The sequence below is a fragment of the Cydia amplana genome, chromosome 4, assembly GCF_948474715.1.
Source record: "Cydia amplana chromosome 4, ilCydAmpl1.1, whole genome shotgun sequence".
Lineage (NCBI taxonomy): Eukaryota > Metazoa > Arthropoda > Insecta > Lepidoptera > Tortricidae > Cydia > Cydia amplana.
Window position 1 is genome coordinate 18,768,749 of NC_086072.1, and position 18,429 is coordinate 18,787,177.

The following is an 18,429-nucleotide window of genomic DNA, read 5'->3' on the forward strand; positions in this document are numbered from 1 at the left end:
CAATATTTTATTTTAATATCCACATTATTGTGATAAATTGCTCGTTTGCTATCTATTTTACTAGATTTTGTTATAAAATTCAACATGTGTCATCATCCCTATTATGTGACGTCCCACGGGTAAATGTACCTTATGGTGGTTGGCGCCGCTCCAGTATTGCGGTGCTATGCGACGTAAGCGCCAGCCGCCATAAGTACTTTTTCCCGTAGAACATCACGTATATAGTGCGTCTAGGCTAACTTTGCACACACTTGAATATAACAAAGTGAGGGAGTGTCATAAAAACATCATATTATCATATAAATTTGACTTTAATGATGACATTGCCACACGTTGTCATTCTTGGTCCGAGTTTAATACCAAAATGTAGTTCCATCCAATGTTAGTTTGTAACAATGTATTTAACCCTTTTCCAGACATAGTACCACTTATCGACCAGATACGCGCCAATAGAATTTCATCTTTAGCATTCCGATTTAAGGTTGAAATTAGATTGCAATTTTGCGAAATGTAACTTGTTTCCAAATTAAACATCAGCGGGCTCAGCACGGTTCCATTTTTAACGACTATCACTATGCCCGTCACTTTCGCACTTACATACTTGTTAGAACGTGACAGGCATGGTGACAAATGATAAAAATGCGACCGTGCTACTAGGGCAGAGCTGGATTCATTGGAATTTGGATTTTTTAGGAAAACCTTGTAAAACAATGGCGAAGCGTGACATGTCCTAAAAACATAGACTAGGAATCCTCTAGACGGAGTTTAGAGCAATTATTTCATGAAACCGATACTGCCAAAAATACCGGGGTGCGGGGGACGAGGTGAGCGAGTCCCGTGCCGTGATTGGTCCGTTCAAAGACACGGACCAATCACGGCACGGGATTCTGACACTGACTCGAAGATGGAGTAAAACTACCGTATATAGTGGCAGAGGTAGCGTTACTATGCTCAGTCTAGAGGATGTCTTGTCTGTGCCTAAAAGTGAGAAACGGACCTATGTAATAGGTATTATTGCTAATAGATTATCTTGTAATGGTATAAGGGTCGCATATCATACTTTTATACGAAAGTTGAACTGAATCGCTATAGATAAATAGATATCCTATAGCCGCCCAGACATCAAAACTTGCTATTACAAATGCAATTTTGATTAGTAAAAATAAGGTTCAAATTAGAATGGAACGGGAGACCTTTTATAGGCCTCTGGGCGGCCAGAGGTTATACATATATTTAGTTATAAGTATAGGTGGTGGATGTTAAACATTCCATAAGCGACTGTTAGGAAAGTTTGTTTAAATAAGTATAAATTAAGCAGTTGCTAAGTGCTAAGAGATTTAATCATGAGATTTTTTTAAATTTCAATGTTACCTATGAAATAAATTTTATATTACTTTTATAAATTGTTGTGTTATTTTAACAATCAAACATCCAGTAATTACTGTACAGTCGCCATCATATATACCGGAGCGGTCATGGTGCTCACAAATATATGAACACGCCTATATTGTCGAGGCGTTAGAGTGCGTGTTCAGATATTATTGAGCATGTTGGCCGCTCCGATACATTTGATGTACTAATTACTTCAATGTAATTTAAACCATTTTCAATCGGAACAGAGTTGCATTTCTTCTGTTTCATTCTATTTCAAAAGCCTTGGGGGTTTAACAATAAACTAGTTCAATACACAAAATATAAATGTGTACAAAATATAAATTCATTTTGTACACCTCGCCCGTGTCGTAACTTCCGCTGTTAAGTACTGTCCCTATGCTGTCCCTTCATTGAATTGGGTATAAGCATTCTACAATATTTACTATTTTTGTACAATATACGTTGCATGTTTTTTTTAAATGTGCGAGTTGATTATGATTATAAAGGCCCCAGTACACAATGGGCATCGCCGGCCACTCCAAGGGACGCAGCCATGCGGTAGAATGAGATAGCAATATCACTTGCTCCCTCTAACGCATAAATGCGTCCCTTGGAGTGGCCGGCGATGGCCCATTGTGTACTGGGGCCTTTAGGATGTAACAGGTAACTACAAAAGAATACGCGTAAACTTCGCGTAAAAGTGTGTGCTTAGCGGAGTTCCTTCTAATAAAATAACCTATAAACGACCTTACCACGACTTAATAAAGTTTACGAATGGTCGATGGTACACGCTGCGACGGGGAAAACCTCCCAAAAGTGTAAAGTCACCGAGAACTGTTCGATTAGACTTCCGTCATCAAACAACAATCGTACGCTAATTTCACGGCGATCACCGCTGGCGGCATAGTGAAAATATCTGTCTGCGTGAACTCGATATGTAGTATGGTAGGATTCTACGGGTACCTATAGGCTTTTTTACATGTAGGTATATGTAAGTATTCTTTTAATAGACAATACTAATAAAAGCGCAATGCCTGTAAAACACATTAGAATTATTGAATCACATTTTTGAATAAGTGGCACAAATATTAATCTAAATAATAAAATAAAAAAACATCAGAATTTAATATTCCTAACATTTTCGAGTTGTTTTTTTTTTCTAACATAAAAATATATAAGTTTCGTACGGCAAATCGCTGTTGAGACTTTTCGTCTTATTAAAATTTGAATATTTAGCAGAGTAGGTAATATACTATGTAAACAAAATGGGTTAATTTCCACACAGTCACCATCATATGCCTATAACGGAGTGGCCATGGTGCTGACAAATACTTGGGTATCTGAACACAGTGCGTGTTCAGAGAGGTAGATATTTTAAAGCACCTCGTGCGCTCCGATATATCTGATGGCGAACTAGGTATATACTCGTATCTCACAATCACTATGACAATAAGAATCAAACCGAAATAGCATTTATTTTTTGTGACATAGATTTGTTAAGGAAGAACAATTGACAAACATCTAACAATAAAAACGTTAAGTTAATTGATTTTGGCAGTCATTTCCTCCGGTCCTCTTAAAGGATAGATGTATAAAAGATGGGTTGCTGGTAATTTTTGTACAGTTGCGGAGTATGGCTCGACTGGTACTGTTAATATGTGTTGGGCTCCTTTTGCGTGCCAATGCAGCACCAGGTATGTAACACGACCTATCCTAATGTTATCGATACTTGTAGACGGTACTACTAAGGGCCAGTTGCACAAACCACTATTAACGGACTGATGAACGTCAATCAGCAGTGGACTATGAAATTTCCCATAGAATGCATTTTGCGAAGTTTAAAACGGTGACAGTCGGTTTGGGGAACAATTAATGAAGTTGGAGGATAATTTGTTAAGGATAGTATGAGAGTGTTCGAATGATGTACGTCATGTACGTGTTATCATTTCCTATGTGGAATAGGTGATTTCATATAAATTATTCCCATTTGTCTTCTGGGGTTGGGACATGCCCGCCTCATTTATGGCGGCGGTCACTTGGGGCGGCGACAAATGGAATACGAATACACCGTCCGGACTGTATGTTGATAAGGATATTTATTCACCGCAGACGCGTAAATCTCGATAGCTTATTTGGTGATGGAAGGTGGCACGGGCAAGTAATCAATATCCTCACCCCTGTCATCAGATAGATACCTATATAGCCCCGTTATGCAGACATACCTAATAACTTAATAAGTACCTATAATAGGTTGGCAAAAAATAGTATCATGTCAACACAATTTTATTTTTGTGGTGTTCCAGGTGGTATAAGGAAAGATGAAGCCAGTATTATCGGCTCCGCCGAGGATGTAAAAAATGATGGGAAAGGTGCCAATTGTGGAAATGCTGGGAACATACATCCAGCTAGTGTTAAAGATGGACAGACTAGCAACGCTCATGATGATAACGATGGAAGTAGTCGATACGATAAATTAGGAGAAAATGGCAACGGCAATGGTGCTGCAAAAAATGGTGACTATGATGATAATGAAAATGATAATAATGAAGGGGAAAATAAAGGTGCTAGTCGACACAAACGAAATGAATCACGTGGCCAGGGAAATCACGGAGGTCATGGAGGCAATGGTGGTAAAGGTAGTAGCGGTGGCAGAGGCGGTCCTGGTGGAGGTGGAAAAGGAGGTAAAAATCCGGGTGGGCGACCTCGGCGTTCAGAAGACAATGTAGATAATCCTGAAGAAGTTGGAGACCATTATAGCAACGCTCAGGGTAGTAATAATGGTGAAAATGACAAAGGCGTATCGAATGAAAGCGAAAAAGACACTGTAGGAGCAGCTAATACAAGTGGAAACGATCATGGCTCAGATAAAAACTATGGAAAGAGTAACGGAGATAACGAATCAGGTGCTAAAGGAAAACATGACGGTGACGATAAGGACAGTTCCGATGCAGATACTAAAGCACAATCCGAAGATAGTGTGAAAGATGTAGACCACTCTAGCGGTGATGGTGAGAACGACAGTGATTCGAGTGAAAACGAAAAAAGCCCTCCTGTTAAAAATAAGGACCGTGTTGATGAACGAAAAGCTGACGAAGACAGCAATGATTCTGATCGTAATCAAAATGAGAATAAAGATGGTAGTCGTCATAGACGTGACAAAGGAAATCAAGGGGGTCATGGTGACAAAGGTGCCCCAAATTATGATGGTACGGGTAGGCACCGACGATCTAAAGATAATATAAAACAATCCGAAGATAAAGACAATGATAATAACAACGGCGATTCAAGTGAAAGCAAAGAAAGCTCGTCACCTGGTGAAAATAGTACTGATGTTGTCCAAGATAGTAAAAGCGACGAAGACAGCGATGACTCAGTAAGTAATGAAAAGGAGAATGATGATGTCAGGCAAAGACGGGACAATTCACAGAGTAAAGGAAATCATGGTCATGGAGCAGACAAACGCGTTCCAAATACAGGCGGTAAAGTTAGGCGCCGACGATCCGTAGACAATGTAGAACATTCCGAAGTCAAAGATGGGAACGAAGGCAATGCTCAAGGTGAGAAAAACAATGACTCAGGTGAAACTGAAGCAACATCTGTTAAAAATAACGACCAAACTGATGACCAAGAAAGTGACAGTGATGGAGACGGCAATTTAGATAACAATGAAAAGTCTAATAATACAAGCGGAGACTCTCCTGTTGAAAATAACGACCATGATGTTGATGGTGACCAAGAAAGTAGCAATGGTGGCGACGGCCATTCAGATAATAATGAAAAGGAGAACAATAAAAGCGGAGACTCTCCCGTTGAAAATAACGACCATGATGTTGATGGTGACCAAGGAAGTAGCAATGGTGGCGACGGCCATTCAGATAACGAAAAGGAGGATAAAGATGGTGTTCGCTACACACGCACACTACCTGTAGAACAAAGCACATGGACATATTTATTTTTGAAGTTGCTTAGTATTTTTGGTATTATTTAATGATTAATGATAATGTCATGTTGTAAAATATTTCTTATTATAAATTCAATTTACTATTATATGATCTAAAAAAAATGATCCGTTTTATTTGACATCCTGTAGATGTTTAGACTGTTTAGAGTACTTTAGACTCTTTAGAGCATTAAACCAACCGAAGAAATTACGCGCACTAATAAATATATATGGTCAACCAAATCTTGTCAGTAAAAAAAGACGCGAAATTCAAATTTTCTATGGGACGTGATCCCTTCGCGCCTACATTTTTCAAATTTGCCGCCTTTTTCTACTGTCAAGATCTGGTTGACCAAGTATATCTGAAAAATTCTGTTGTCTTCGGCGCAGGGGACGGAGGCAAATGCTCCAATGTCTTTTTGCTATGACGTCACTATCTACGTATTAGTAGATAGTGCGAGAACGCGTCAATAAAAATATACTTATCGATATTTTATATATGATTCATATATATATGATCATTGTCAAGAGGGCGCTGTTATTCTCATGTATAGTGTGACGGTTCAGTATAGTATTAAAAAACATGTTTCAGTGAAATTCTGCAACGTGGCGCATGATCATATATAAATGGTCAGTTTTACCAATTAATAATAATAGTTAAATATCAAGTTTTTGTACCAGCATTTTACTAACTTGCAATTTTGAACTGTATGTATGTTAGTTTGTCTATTTGTTTAGGATAGAACTAGGGTTTAGAATGGCTTTCTTTTATAATGTGTTTTTAAATAGCATACGAATGCAAATATTATAAAAGGATAGGTAACAGAATTTTTTTTTCAACATGGATGACTGGTCCAAATCTCGGTTCAGTCAGAGGGCCTACCGTAACGCGAAACACGAAAATCTAAATTTCGTCATCTGCCTCTTTATTGCTCGAATACGCAAGAGGGAACGCATACCAACGTTTTACATTTTTACCTGAACTTATTGAAGATGGCATAAACAAGAAACAGTGAACTAAAAACAACTTAAAAAAAAAATCGTTTATTTGGAAAATATTAAGCGTTATTGCAGCTTTCACGTTTGCAAATAATTTATCTAGTATTTTTACACAAATAATTTATTCTAATATTAGTATACTTTTCACTTTTTCCTCTACGCTAATTTTGCCTAAAATTTGACGATTTTCTTTATCAATTAACGATTTATCAGATATTGTATATGAAATAAAACTATTAAAACGGATTATATTATATCGCGTATATTGAATTTATTCTACATCCCGACGTTTCGAACCCTTTACTTTACAGCTTCGTTTTAATAGTTTTATTTCGTGAGTAACTATCGCGGTAACCGAAGACAATATTGTATATTTTGTATTGTATATTTTTGTATATTTAGTCGATATTGTATATTTTTTCCATTTCAGCAACTTTATTCTTTAAATATCTAATTTGTGATTGAAGTCTTTTTATTTTTATATTTTTCATCTGTAGCTTCTTTTTTAACTTTATCGTTATTGTGTCACATATATGTAAGTTGTGATTTTCTGACTGTGACGCAAGGGGCTGATCTTTAATACTTTTGCATTCTTGAGTTTTAGGTGGTAGAGAATCTTCGAATGTTTCAATCTTAACAGACGTTCCTGGTTCAGATTCTTCACAACGTTCAACCTGACAAAATAAATCAAGAGTTACCCATAGCCACTTCTTAAACACTGCATTTCTCGAAATCGTGAATACAAAAGTATAATAAAATCAATTCTTTAAAAGTTAAGGATAGTCGCCTAAGCTAATCAGCTATCTTTCATATTTCCTTTGGACTAGGTAAATTCATTTGCATTCGGTATGTTAAAATAACCGAAATAAAGTGTATGCTTAAGTATAGTTTGAGCCGTTAAAGAAGTTCAGTTCAACGTGGACAAAGTCACGGGCAAAACCTAGTAATTAATAAGATTCACCTTTGGCAATTTCAAAGTTGGCACAGCACACTGTTTCAATTTCCTTCTGTTACCAGATTGTACTATAAAACAGGAAGTTTCAAAATGCTGGGAGCACATTGTGCTAGTCCGTTTAGGAGTCCATGTAACATGATTGGCACAAGCTCGGATCCAGACATCCCGGATCATTGGTACTTTTGGAAATCTGAAAAATAAATAATAAGTATAACATATTCTTAACTCACATTTATAGACGGGTCTAACGCGAAATTAATCTATAAATGTGAGTTAATATGTGTTCAAAACGCGAACGTTTTAAATATTATATAACATATTAATTGAATATGAAAAAAATATTTATTAACAGAGTTTACAATTCCTAAAAGATTAACTTTGGTATTGGTACCACCACATTTGTTATTGTGCTGGCCCATCACATCACTAACTTTCCTAGTACCTAACTACGGTGGTGCCAGAGTAACAAACTATAAGTACCTATTTACAGAACAAAGTGACGACCGTAAATACCTTAGTGCTAAATAAAAATAAAAGGTGTAAAAAATAAAGGAATAAATGAATTTGCGAACAGTAATCTATTGTTACCTAAAGTCTATTTTTTAATTCGGTAGACTGAAATGACAGTTAATAGTATGAAATGACATTTCATGTTCATACTATTAACTGTCATTTCAGTCTACCGAATTAAAAAATAGACTTTAAGTCCACTTCAATATTCAAACCAAATTCAGCCAACTTTAAAAATTACCCTAAAGTAGATCTAGTACCATTAAGTGGCAACACTTTTAGATTGACAATATTTATCTATTTTTATACTAATTTAGTGCACTATTTGATAATATTTAGGTGCAAGGATACTTACATGTGAAAAGTAACGTTATCCTTTTGTACACTAGACGTGTCTGATCTCTTTTTACACGAAAACACGCTGCAACTCGGCATTTCTAGCTCACGTCATTCCACGCTCACTGAGATTCGCTGAATACGGCGCGGGACGCGTCGCAACTAGTTTTATATAAACGGCATGACCGGCAATCTCGTACCTTTGGCAGAGGGGAAACGCATCGCCTACAAAAAAAAATATCGGCCCTTTCACATCATAATATTCACAACACAAATGTTAATGTGTGTACTTACCTCACTCACAACCACCTACAACGTAATAACATATACTAATCTATGCTCACATTCACTCGATTATTTTGAATTACCGGTATTTTTATGTAGCGAAGTGTACAACACTATTCATAGTCGACCATTTCATTCACTTGTCTCATTCAAGTCTTTCCATTCAAATGTCATTTTTGAGCGAATGTGAGTAAATTGATTTGTCCCGAAGTTTGTTTATTTATTTTATTGTGAAAAGTTTAATTTATAAAATATATAAATTGGGTTGGTTCTCTTAATGAATATGGAGAAATGGAATAATAGCTGCCGTGCTTGCCTATCGACGTCGGAATCATTCACGTACTTCTTATGTGAAAACATTTCACCCGAAGTCTTTTGGTTTTGTACTTCCCTTGAGGTATGTGTTAATCTTTTTTAGGGTTCCGTACCCAAAGCGTAAAAACGGGACCCTATTACTAAGACTCCGCTGTCCGTCCGTCCGTCCGTCCGTCCGCCTGTCACCAGGCTGTATCTCACGAACCGTGATAGCTAGACAGTTGAAATTTTCACAGATGATGTATTTCTGTTGCCGCTATAACAACAAATACTAAAAACAGAATAAAATAAAGATTTAGGTGGGGCTCCCATACAACAAACGTAATTTTTGACCGAAGTTAAGCAACGTCGGGCGGGGTCAGTACTTGGATGGGTGACCGTTTTTTTGCTTGTTTTGCTCTATTTTTCGTTGATGGTGCGGAACCCTCCGTGCGCGAGTCCGACTCGCACTTGGCCGGTTTTTTTATTTTAAATTGGTATTCATTCAGGACAACAACTTTAATGAAATCTAAACAAAGACTCAATAAATTTTTCACAATTGATACTTTTATTTTAGGTAAAGCAAGATGCACTTCCAAAATCACTTTGCAACAGTTGTTATGGCTTACTCACAAAATTTTCAGAGTTTAAAAAGTTATGTATACAATCAGAGAATATATTATATAATATTTTTAACAATAGTGAACCAGAAAACAAGAATTATCTTAACTTAAAATCTGAACTTGAAGGGAATGAATATGAAGAAACACTTGAAAGTAATGTATTTGTGAAGAATGAAGATTTGGCTGATATAGGTACATTTAATTTTGTTTTAGATATAAAAAAATCTTAACTAAGAGCATTCCAAAAAAGGTCTACTTTGTTGGAGACTTGACTCATCATATGGCAGCTACCTTAATAACCTGCAGAAACCTATATTATACTATTACCTATATTATTATTATTTATTTTTTATTATTTAATTTAAAAATAATAATTTAATATCTTATATGACTGTTCCAGATGATATAGAAACAGATTTTTGCAATGATGTTTATGAAGAAGATAGACATGAAAAACTTTATACACACAACACAGAGTAAGAACACTACAAAAATATAAATTAATCCTAATGATGCAGGTTATTTACAATTATTCTTATAATAAAGGTTTTTATTTCAGAAATCATAAGACAGAAACTAGAAAGAAATATGCAAAGCCGGTATCAAAATTAAAGAAGACAAGAAAAAAGTTTGAATTCACATGTGAATTGTGTTACAAAAAGTTTGGCTTTAAAGAGCGGTTTGAAGCCCACTTGCTGGAGCATGAAGGAAAAACAGTAAGTTACTAGAGTCTGTGCGGAGAGAGAAGAGTCGTGAAATGTATAGGATCCAATACATTCTACGCATAGATGGTAGGATCCTAATAGGTGTGGTGTGGACAAAACATAGGCAATGCGACTCTATGATTGGTCGAATATATTTATTGCCTACCATGCCTGGATCCATACTAATTTATGGTGGGGAATAAAAAAATATCGCCCTTAATACTTCCATCAAATGATTGTTGCAGATATGAGGTTGAGTAAGTATAGCGACGATATGTGAGACTGTGACAAGAACAAACAATAATAGCGCTTTCGCTGCTACTCCTACTGAAAGATACATAAGACTATCCCGTTCGGTTATTTCCCCCCCCCCCCCCACCCCTCATGCCTGATCCAGTTAAAATACTAGATTCATGATTCTACAACTCGTCTCTTTCCGCACAGACTCTATTAACACCATAGACAACTGGTACTGGTATGGTTGTTAGTTGGTGACTGAGCAAGCTTAATATTATATTTAGAATGGAACATCAATATTACATAACTAATGTACCAACATTACTTTCATTTCAGACTTCAATATTCTGTGAACCATGCAAAAAAACATTCACCACCTGGGGAGGTTTGAAACGGCACAATGACTGTGAACATACGAGACTGTCGCTCGACCAGCTGACCTGCAAGTTATGCTCCAAGGTTTTTAAGAGCCCCCGCACACTGGCAATACATTGCACAACCCATGGGGAGAGGAAGCTAAGGATATGCGACGTTTGTGGGAAGGGGTTTAAAAGTAATTTGACTTTGAAGGTAAGACAGTAACTTTATTATTATTTAATAAAGATAGATCTTAAAATTGCATTGTTTACTCAGTCTTTATATAAAGCAATCAGGCATAGTTAAACGGACGCCAGGTTCTTCGAACAGTTCGAACAATCACAAAAATGGATCTATCCCAGCATAGATTGCGTTACTAGTCATATCTAACATTCCTGCTGGATCATTCAATAAAACAGCTGTGCGATGTGACGCCTGAGTCTAGATACTGTAACGATATTCTCAAAACCAACCATCAAACAAAGAGCATACTCCCTTATTATCTTAAAGGCTGGCAATGCACTAACAATCCCTCTGGTGTCTATGAGCGAGGGTAATCGCTTACCATCAGGCGATTCGTCGGCTGGTTTGCCTCCAATATTATAAGAAAAGACAATCTTCCTTTTCAGGCTCACCTAGAAACACATGTAGAAAACCGCGAGCGTCGCCACACCTGCCAACACTGCGGCAAGAAATTTCTCAGCAAAAAGACCTGCGCATCCCACGCCGCGCGCCGCCACAGCGACCGCCGCTACATCTGTCACCACTGCAACTACCCCTTCACAGACAAAAGCAACCTCACCAAACACATCATGATACACGAAGGAAAACAACTGCTACACAAATGCGACTTATGTCTCAAGACTTTCGCAGCACATTCGTCGCTAGTCATCCACAAAAGGATACATACTGGGGAGAAGCCATTCGCCTGCAACTTTTGCCCGAAGAGCTTTTCTAATAAACGAATGTTAGTCGACCACCATAGGATACATACGGGTGAAAAGCCGCATAAGTGTGCGGTGTGTGAGCAGAGCTTTACGCAGCGCGGCACTATGAAACGACATATGAAGGTGCATGAAAGGATATGTACGTAAAAGAACTTGGAACAACATACAAGTGACATAAAAACGATTTCCTAATCTTCTGAAACGGGTAAATAAATTGAAAGATTAGGTAATTCATTGTGTCGTCCGTTTTTTAAGGACAATACTATATTATGAATTTGTATTAATTGTGGAAATTAAAAGTGATTTTTTATAAGCATATTTTATTTGACTTATGCAATGTTATGGATAGGTATCATAAAGAAAAAGATTTAGCCCTTCAAGTGGCATACGTCGTTTTTTAGTAGTTGGAATTTTGATTTTATCTCAATTAATCAAATTTTAAATTTAAATGACTTAATCGACCACGAGCCAGCGTCCTGCCACTTGAAAGGATAACTGATATAATGGATCTCCATATCCCGTTCGGCAGCGGTACTTATAGTGATAGCTGATAGCCATACTAAATATTAAAGTTTAAATTTAATCGGCAAGTAAGTAACGAGATATAATATTTTTTCTACTCCAGCACTTAAATGTGTCAATTAAATGACTGACAGTGATATCTAAAGCAATGTCATTTGAATGATTTGTCTATAGGCTCATAAGATGACTGCTAGCAGTCATCTTATGAGTATAATACAACTGCTTTATTTTTTTTAAAGATACAAGTTCCGATCATCTTGATTGAAAGAGGTATGTTTTCATTTACAATAATAACTCTTTTTTTTTTAAATAATAACTCAATTTTTTTTAAATAATAACTCTTTTTTTTTAATAATAACTCTTTTTTTTTTGCTGCAGCTGTCATAGAAAAAGTAATGTATGCAACAGCTCATAATTGGTTCTTAAAATTCTCGGGTCTTTTTTTACAAAACTCGACTACGTCTCGTTTTGTAACTTCGACCCTTATTATATCACTGTTGCATAAACTACTATTATTAAATAGAAGGGAGGGATATGAGCAAGCCATTTTTGAAGTTTCTTATTCTAATTTTTAATTTTGTAAGTAATTTAAAAATGAAATAATCAATCATTCACTCATTTCAAAACTGGAATTGTTTTACTTGTTGTAAATATAGTTTGTCAAAGGACTGTCTTATTTCAGGGTCATTTGCATTTTTTTGTACCTTTAGAAATCTTTAGTAGGTACCGTAAGAAAACTTAATCTCATCTTTTCTTAATTTTCTCAGTTTCGTTACGAATGTTAGCTATACAAATTTGCATTTTTGTATGGTTAATTTTCGTTACGAAACTGAGAATGTTAAGAAAAAATTAGACAAAGGTACAATAAATTTGCAAATGACCCTTCAAACAGAAAGAATCATACTGTCTTTGTTTTACACTAGTACCCAAAAGAAAAAGATGAGTATAGTTTTCCTGGTTCTTAATGACTGACAAATTGGTTTGACCAACTATATTTCAGTTAAATAGTTCAAAGTTAATATCAAAATAACAAAAACAATCGATACTATTTCCTTCTATGTATTTAGTTCATGTTTATCGGTATTTACCGGTTCATCACTTCGTTATTTTTTCATTCATTCGCACTTTCGTAGGTCATTGGTTCACTCACTTCACTTCACTTGTCAAACGAAAGTCGAAACGTATCGTAATCGTAGTTTTGTTTATCTTTATAATTGTAGTTTATTTTATGAATTAACTAGAATAATAAACCAATACCATCTGTAATATGGAACAATGGACGAATTCATGCCGTGCTTGCCTCGGTAGAGCAGAGTGTTTCTCTCATTTTATTTACGAACACATAAGTCCTGAACAGTATTTCTATTGTACATCAATCGAGGTATGTTATCTTATTATTTATGTTAACATACCGCTAAATATCGTACAAAAACTGTATTTATCGGAATATTTGTTAATTAATAAACCTATGTACAATCATAAAACTCAATTTAGTTTTCTCTTACTATTTGGGTCGATCAACTAGATCAACTACTTTCTCTTGTCACTTGCCATGGTTACGATCGCCTGGGTCACTTAAAATCCTGATTTTACGATAGTTCAAATAATCATACAATTTTATGGCAGTTACAAGCGTTTTCCATAATGGGATCTTGACGCAACTTTATTGTTAATAGAATACTAGCGACCGGCCCAGGCTTCGCACAGGTTAACAAATTATACAAGAGGAAGGCTCTTGAACTTGAATCACTCTATCTATTAAAAAAAGCGGCCAAGTGCGAGTCGGACTCGCCCATGAAGGGTTCCGTATTTAGGGGATTTATGACGTATTAAAAAAAACTACTTACTAGATCTCGTTCAAACCAATTTTCGGTGGAAGTTTGCATGGTAATGTACATATCATATATTTTTTTTAGTTTTATCATTCTCTTATTTTAGAAGTTACAGGGGGGGGGGACACACATTTTACCAATTTGGAAGTGTCTCTCGCGGAAACTATTCAGTTTAGAAAAAAATTATATTAGAAACCTCAATATCATTTTTGAAGACCTATCCATAGATACCCCACATATATGGGTTTGTCGAAAAAAAAATTTTTGAGTTTCAGTTCTAAGTATGGGGAACCCCCAAAATTTATTGTTATTTTTCTGGTTTTGTGTGAAAATCTTAATGCGGTTCACAGAATACATCTACTGACCAAAGTTTCAACAGTATAGTTCTTATGTGATAAGCACTGTTTATACATAAAACATTTTTGATTTTTTTTTTTTTTTGATAGTTTCGGAAAAAAGTGGCTGTGACATACGGACGGACAGACATACAGACAGACAGACATGACGAATCCATAAGGGTTCCGTTTTTTGCCATTTAGCTACGGAACCCTAAAAACCGCATCAAAATCCGTTGCATAGATTACATAGGGACAGATAGACAGCAGGAAGCGACTTTGTTTTATACTATGTAGTGAAGAGCGCCTCAAGGTAATTTTGAACACCTCGCCGGCTTAGCAACTTCTGCTGCTGACTGTACATGTTATATTACAGGTAAAATACGAAGATGAACTTCCAAAGGCTTTATGTGACCATTGTTACATATTTATTAATGAGTTTATAGAATTCAAATCAAGATGTGTTCAGTCAGAAAACAAGTTACATACATTGTTATTAAGAGAAGAACTTACTTTGAAGTTGGAAACAAATACATCTGAGGATGTGGCACCGACACAGAATATGAGTGGAGACGAGCTGATTGCTCTAGAAACAACATACAATGTAAAAATTGAAATAGAAGATGCTAAAGAAGAAGCGGAAGAAATTTTAAGTGACAGCCATAATGATGGTAGGTACTTGTTATGGTACAAACAGCAACACTTTTAACTGTCCATCGGTGGACCTTATGCCTTTTGTAATAAGGTTTATGAACTGTCAATTAACAGTGTGGGCGATGGTACCTAATTAAAATTGAATTATATCACATGTATATATTATATCCCTACTTAAGATTATAAATGCAAACACATCTCTAGCTGCCACCATACAATCGAAGTAACACTCTTAGTAGTAGTTTTACACAGCTTATACTCACTATTTTCTTTGTATGACAAATTTGCAACAAAAAAAAGTACCAGACTGATATATGTTACTTGATGTTATGTAAATGTTCATGCCAAGTTTCATGTAATTTAAGCATGTTGTTTTAAAATGAGAGCAAAACTTTGTGAACTTTGATAGTATGGTAGCAGTTTTATGGCGACAGGTTTGTGTAACTATTAAACCACTGAACAAATTTAGATGAAATATGGTATGGAGATAGTTTGAGTCTCAGGGTGGAACATTTTAACTAGATATGACAAGCTAACATCTGTTATTTTCAGATGCACAGAAGGATATTAAAGAACGTGTTGAGGAAACTAGTGCGAGGTAATTTAATATTAAAATAATATGACTCCCTAAGTTTTATGATACATTTAAATAACAAAAGTTCCGGTGGACACAGACACATAACACAGCCAACACAGGAAAACCCGTATGTAGCGAGAGGCGCTGGCAATGTATGTGTTACTAAATTAAATTTCATTAAAACTATTTTTTAGTGCTACAAATGTCTGTTTCAGCTCAGTAAAACTTATGAAGTCAACCAAAAAGCGTATAAAAGCTAAAAACCCGAAGAATTACAATTGCGAGCGCTGTAATAAGAAATTTTCATCTGAAAAACGGCTGGAGAACCATATGATAATATGCCCTCCCAAGGAAGGAAATGGGGAATTTGTAAGTTCCTATTTGTCTAAGGGCCAGAATATTTTATTTTAAGATTTTTCAGATAATATATTTCGTATTTATATGTTAAAAATAACGTCTTAGAACCGCTTCGTCCACAATCCTATTTCGTCACCTTTTTAAATCATCTACAATGCCTCTACAGTCACCTGCAATAATATTTTACACAACGAAGGCCGCAAAAATATCTGACACGATCTTATAGAGACATAAGAACGTGTCATCAATTTTTGCAGCCTTCGAAGAGTAACATATTACTTATTGCAATTTGCAGGTGTACCATCCATTATCCTGACTGCCATATGTAAATCTGCACTTTTCCAGTTTTCATTAACTTTTGCAAATAGCTTTTTATCCAACTGAAAAGCAGTATTGGTAAATTGCCGGGATCTTTCTCTTATACTCCTAAACCTTCCTCAATCATTCTATTGATAGGTGAAAACGGACAGACGCGACGGGGGACTTGTTTTATAAGGTGTAGTGATGACAATAACAACAAGTTAAGAAGGTGACCAAAATAGGATTGTGGTTGTAGACGAAGCGGTCCTGAGCCAAAATAACTCAGTATTGACCTAAAATGCATTTTTAGATAGAGTGTAACATATGCCACAAACCCTTCAAGAGCGCTTTGAGGCTCCGCATCCATATAAAGTCTAGTCACACCGACTATACTCTCAAGGATGTGACATGCCAGATATGTTTTAAAGTCTTCGGAAACCCGCACACTCTCAGGTGTCATCAGAGAACTCACGAGCAAAAATGGCAGCGGGTCTGCGAGGAGTGTGGGAAGGTGTTTAAGAACACTGCTACATATAAGGTAAGATACTTTTCACCTCAGCAGCTCGAACAAGGGTACTTTGCTACTTAAAAACAGTGAGCATTTTGCTCACTGAGTGAGACAAAATGAGCAAAATGTGATTTTGCTCACTCAGTGAGCAAAATGCGATTTTGCTCACTGTTTTTAAGTAGCAAAGTATTTGTTCGAGCTGCTGAGGTGAAAACTTAATTGTTAGTATATCTTAAGAAAACATGAGTGAATAGGTAAGTGATGAAGAAGGAATACATTTTTCGGGTTCTCTAATATGTTCTCACTGCTGAGGTGAAAAGTTTTGTGAACTACACGAGATCAAAGTTATTTACATCTCGTGCGCTTTTGAGTCCCTTACTACGCTCAAGATTCTAAATTAGATTCACTTGCTACGCTCGTGAATCTAGTATAGAATCTTTCGCTTGCACGGGACTCAAAATAAGCACTCGAAGAAATGTCAAACTTTGATCTTTTGTTGTACAAATAACTATTATCTTTAATGTGGGAAAGCCCTCAAAAAGATAGACCGGGTTATTCCCAGCTGTTACCACCAAGTTTTTGTAAGTGGTAACAACTGGGATTTTTCCCCTCCGGTTATCAGTGGTAACAACGGAAGAATGGATAGTTAAATTTTCATATAAACGTTAATTTCTCCTTAACTGACAGATGGTTTAGTGCAACTGACTCGTAATGTTGATATTGCTGATGTTAATCAGAGTGCCAAAGTCAAAGAATTATTTGTATAGTGAACAACTTTGATGAAAATTTCACTAGATGGCGATATCCTTTAACTTTGTAAGGTGCCATGCAATTGCTATTATTCGGCAAGGTTTTTTATTTCACAGTGAAATATCCATCATAACTAGCTATCTTATCCTAAGGCCTAATGTGCATCACATCACATACTAGTGTATGGCTTTAAAATAGTTTTTTTTTGTAAGGTAGGCCCTAAGAATAAAAGCTTTTATTAAGCTAAACTCCTTCATCCACAGCACCACTTAGACACGCACGTCAAAAACCGCGAACGCAACTATCCATGCGAGTACTGTGGCAAGAAATTCATCAACAAGAAGGTCTGCGGCAGTCACATCCTCATAAACCACAGGAACAGACAGTACATATGCGACTACTGTGGCTACGTTTTCTCAGAGAAAGCTTACCTTAAACAACATATTATGCGCCACGAGGGAAGAAATCCTATGTACCAATGTGACGTATGTTTAAGGTCATTAACGTCCAAACCATCTCTAAAGGCCCACAAAAGAATGCACACTGGCGAGAAACCTTACAGCTGCAAGTATTGCTCGAAGAGCTTTGCTGGCCACCACGGGTTGGAGGAGCATGAACGGTGCCACACTGGAGAAAAACCGTTTGAGTGTGTTGTGTGTGGAATGAGGTTCTCCAGACGGAATTCTAGGAGGCGGCATATGAAGGTGCATAATAAGTAGGTTGTAAGAAGAAAAATCTAAACATAACTTTATTTATGTGCTATGGGCCCGGATGCAATGTTCGTATTATACGATTTAACATGTAACAAGCTATGGAATGCCTATTACATAGGACAAATGTACCTAACCTAACGCCTTGACAATAGGAGGCACGCATTTAGCTATTTCTGAGCACCTTCGTCGCTCCGATGTAACTGATGGAGACTGTAACTTAAAATAAAAAATACTAATAACGATATTTATGTTTATTTATAATTTACAAGAATAAAATATCAATTTTATCTTTCATCTGCAACTTAGCTGCCGTTACTTAA

At 36.3% G+C, this 18,429-nt stretch overlaps 3 protein-coding genes across 3 annotated transcripts; all 3 read left to right on the forward strand.

Annotated features, from left to right (window-relative positions):
* The first annotated feature begins 3,381 nt into the window (after window positions 1-3,381).
* Window positions 3,382-5,362, forward strand: LOC134647541 (uncharacterized protein DDB_G0290685-like). The gene is made up of 2 exons (XM_063501894.1): window positions 3,382-3,487; window positions 3,678-5,362. The coding sequence occupies exons 1-2, from the start codon at window positions 3,382-3,384 to the stop codon at window positions 5,360-5,362; spliced, it is 1,791 nt and encodes a 596-aa protein (XP_063357964.1).
* Window positions 5,363-8,610: 3,248 nt separating this feature from the next.
* Window positions 8,611-11,870, forward strand: LOC134647356 (zinc finger protein OZF-like). The gene is made up of 6 exons (XM_063501690.1): window positions 8,611-8,796; window positions 9,271-9,508; window positions 9,717-9,792; window positions 9,876-10,032; window positions 10,594-10,827; window positions 11,244-11,870. Exons 1-6 carry the CDS (start codon window positions 8,677-8,679, stop codon window positions 11,706-11,708), a joined length of 1,290 nt encoding a protein of 429 aa, XP_063357760.1. The 5' UTR covers window positions 8,611-8,676; the 3' UTR covers window positions 11,709-11,870.
* A 1,375-nt stretch (window positions 11,871-13,245) lies between these two features.
* Window positions 13,246-18,133, forward strand: LOC134647542 (zinc finger protein OZF-like). The gene is made up of 6 exons (XM_063501895.1): window positions 13,246-13,464; window positions 14,627-14,921; window positions 15,457-15,502; window positions 15,697-15,850; window positions 16,449-16,676; window positions 17,660-18,133. Exons 1-6 carry the CDS (start codon window positions 13,351-13,353, stop codon window positions 18,113-18,115), a joined length of 1,293 nt encoding a protein of 430 aa, XP_063357965.1. The 5' UTR covers window positions 13,246-13,350; the 3' UTR covers window positions 18,116-18,133.
* The last annotated feature ends 296 nt before the right edge of the window (window positions 18,134-18,429 follow it).

Coding starts and splice junctions, on each gene's coding strand:
- LOC134647541 (XM_063501894.1), top strand. CDS start 3,382: ATGCCCGCCTCATTTATGGCGGCGGTCACTTGGGGCGGCGACAAATGG. Junction 3,488..3,677: donor TATTTATTCACCGCAGACGC/GTAAATCTCGAT, acceptor GTGGTGTTCCAG/GTGGTATAAGGAAAGATGAA.
- LOC134647356 (XM_063501690.1), top strand. CDS start 8,677: ATGAATATGGAGAAATGGAATAATAGCTGCCGTGCTTGCCTATCGACG. Junction 8,797..9,270: donor GGTTTTGTACTTCCCTTGAG/GTATGTGTTAAT, acceptor CTTTTATTTTAG/GTAAAGCAAGATGCACTTCC. Junction 9,793..9,875: donor CTTTATACACACAACACAGA/GTAAGAACACTA, acceptor TTTTTATTTCAG/AAATCATAAGACAGAAACTA.
- LOC134647542 (XM_063501895.1), top strand. CDS start 13,351: ATGGAACAATGGACGAATTCATGCCGTGCTTGCCTCGGTAGAGCAGAG. Junction 15,851..16,448: donor AGGAAGGAAATGGGGAATTT/GTAAGTTCCTAT, acceptor ATGCATTTTTAG/ATAGAGTGTAACATATGCCA. Junction 16,677..17,659: donor AGAACACTGCTACATATAAG/GTAAGATACTTT, acceptor CTTCATCCACAG/CACCACTTAGACACGCACGT.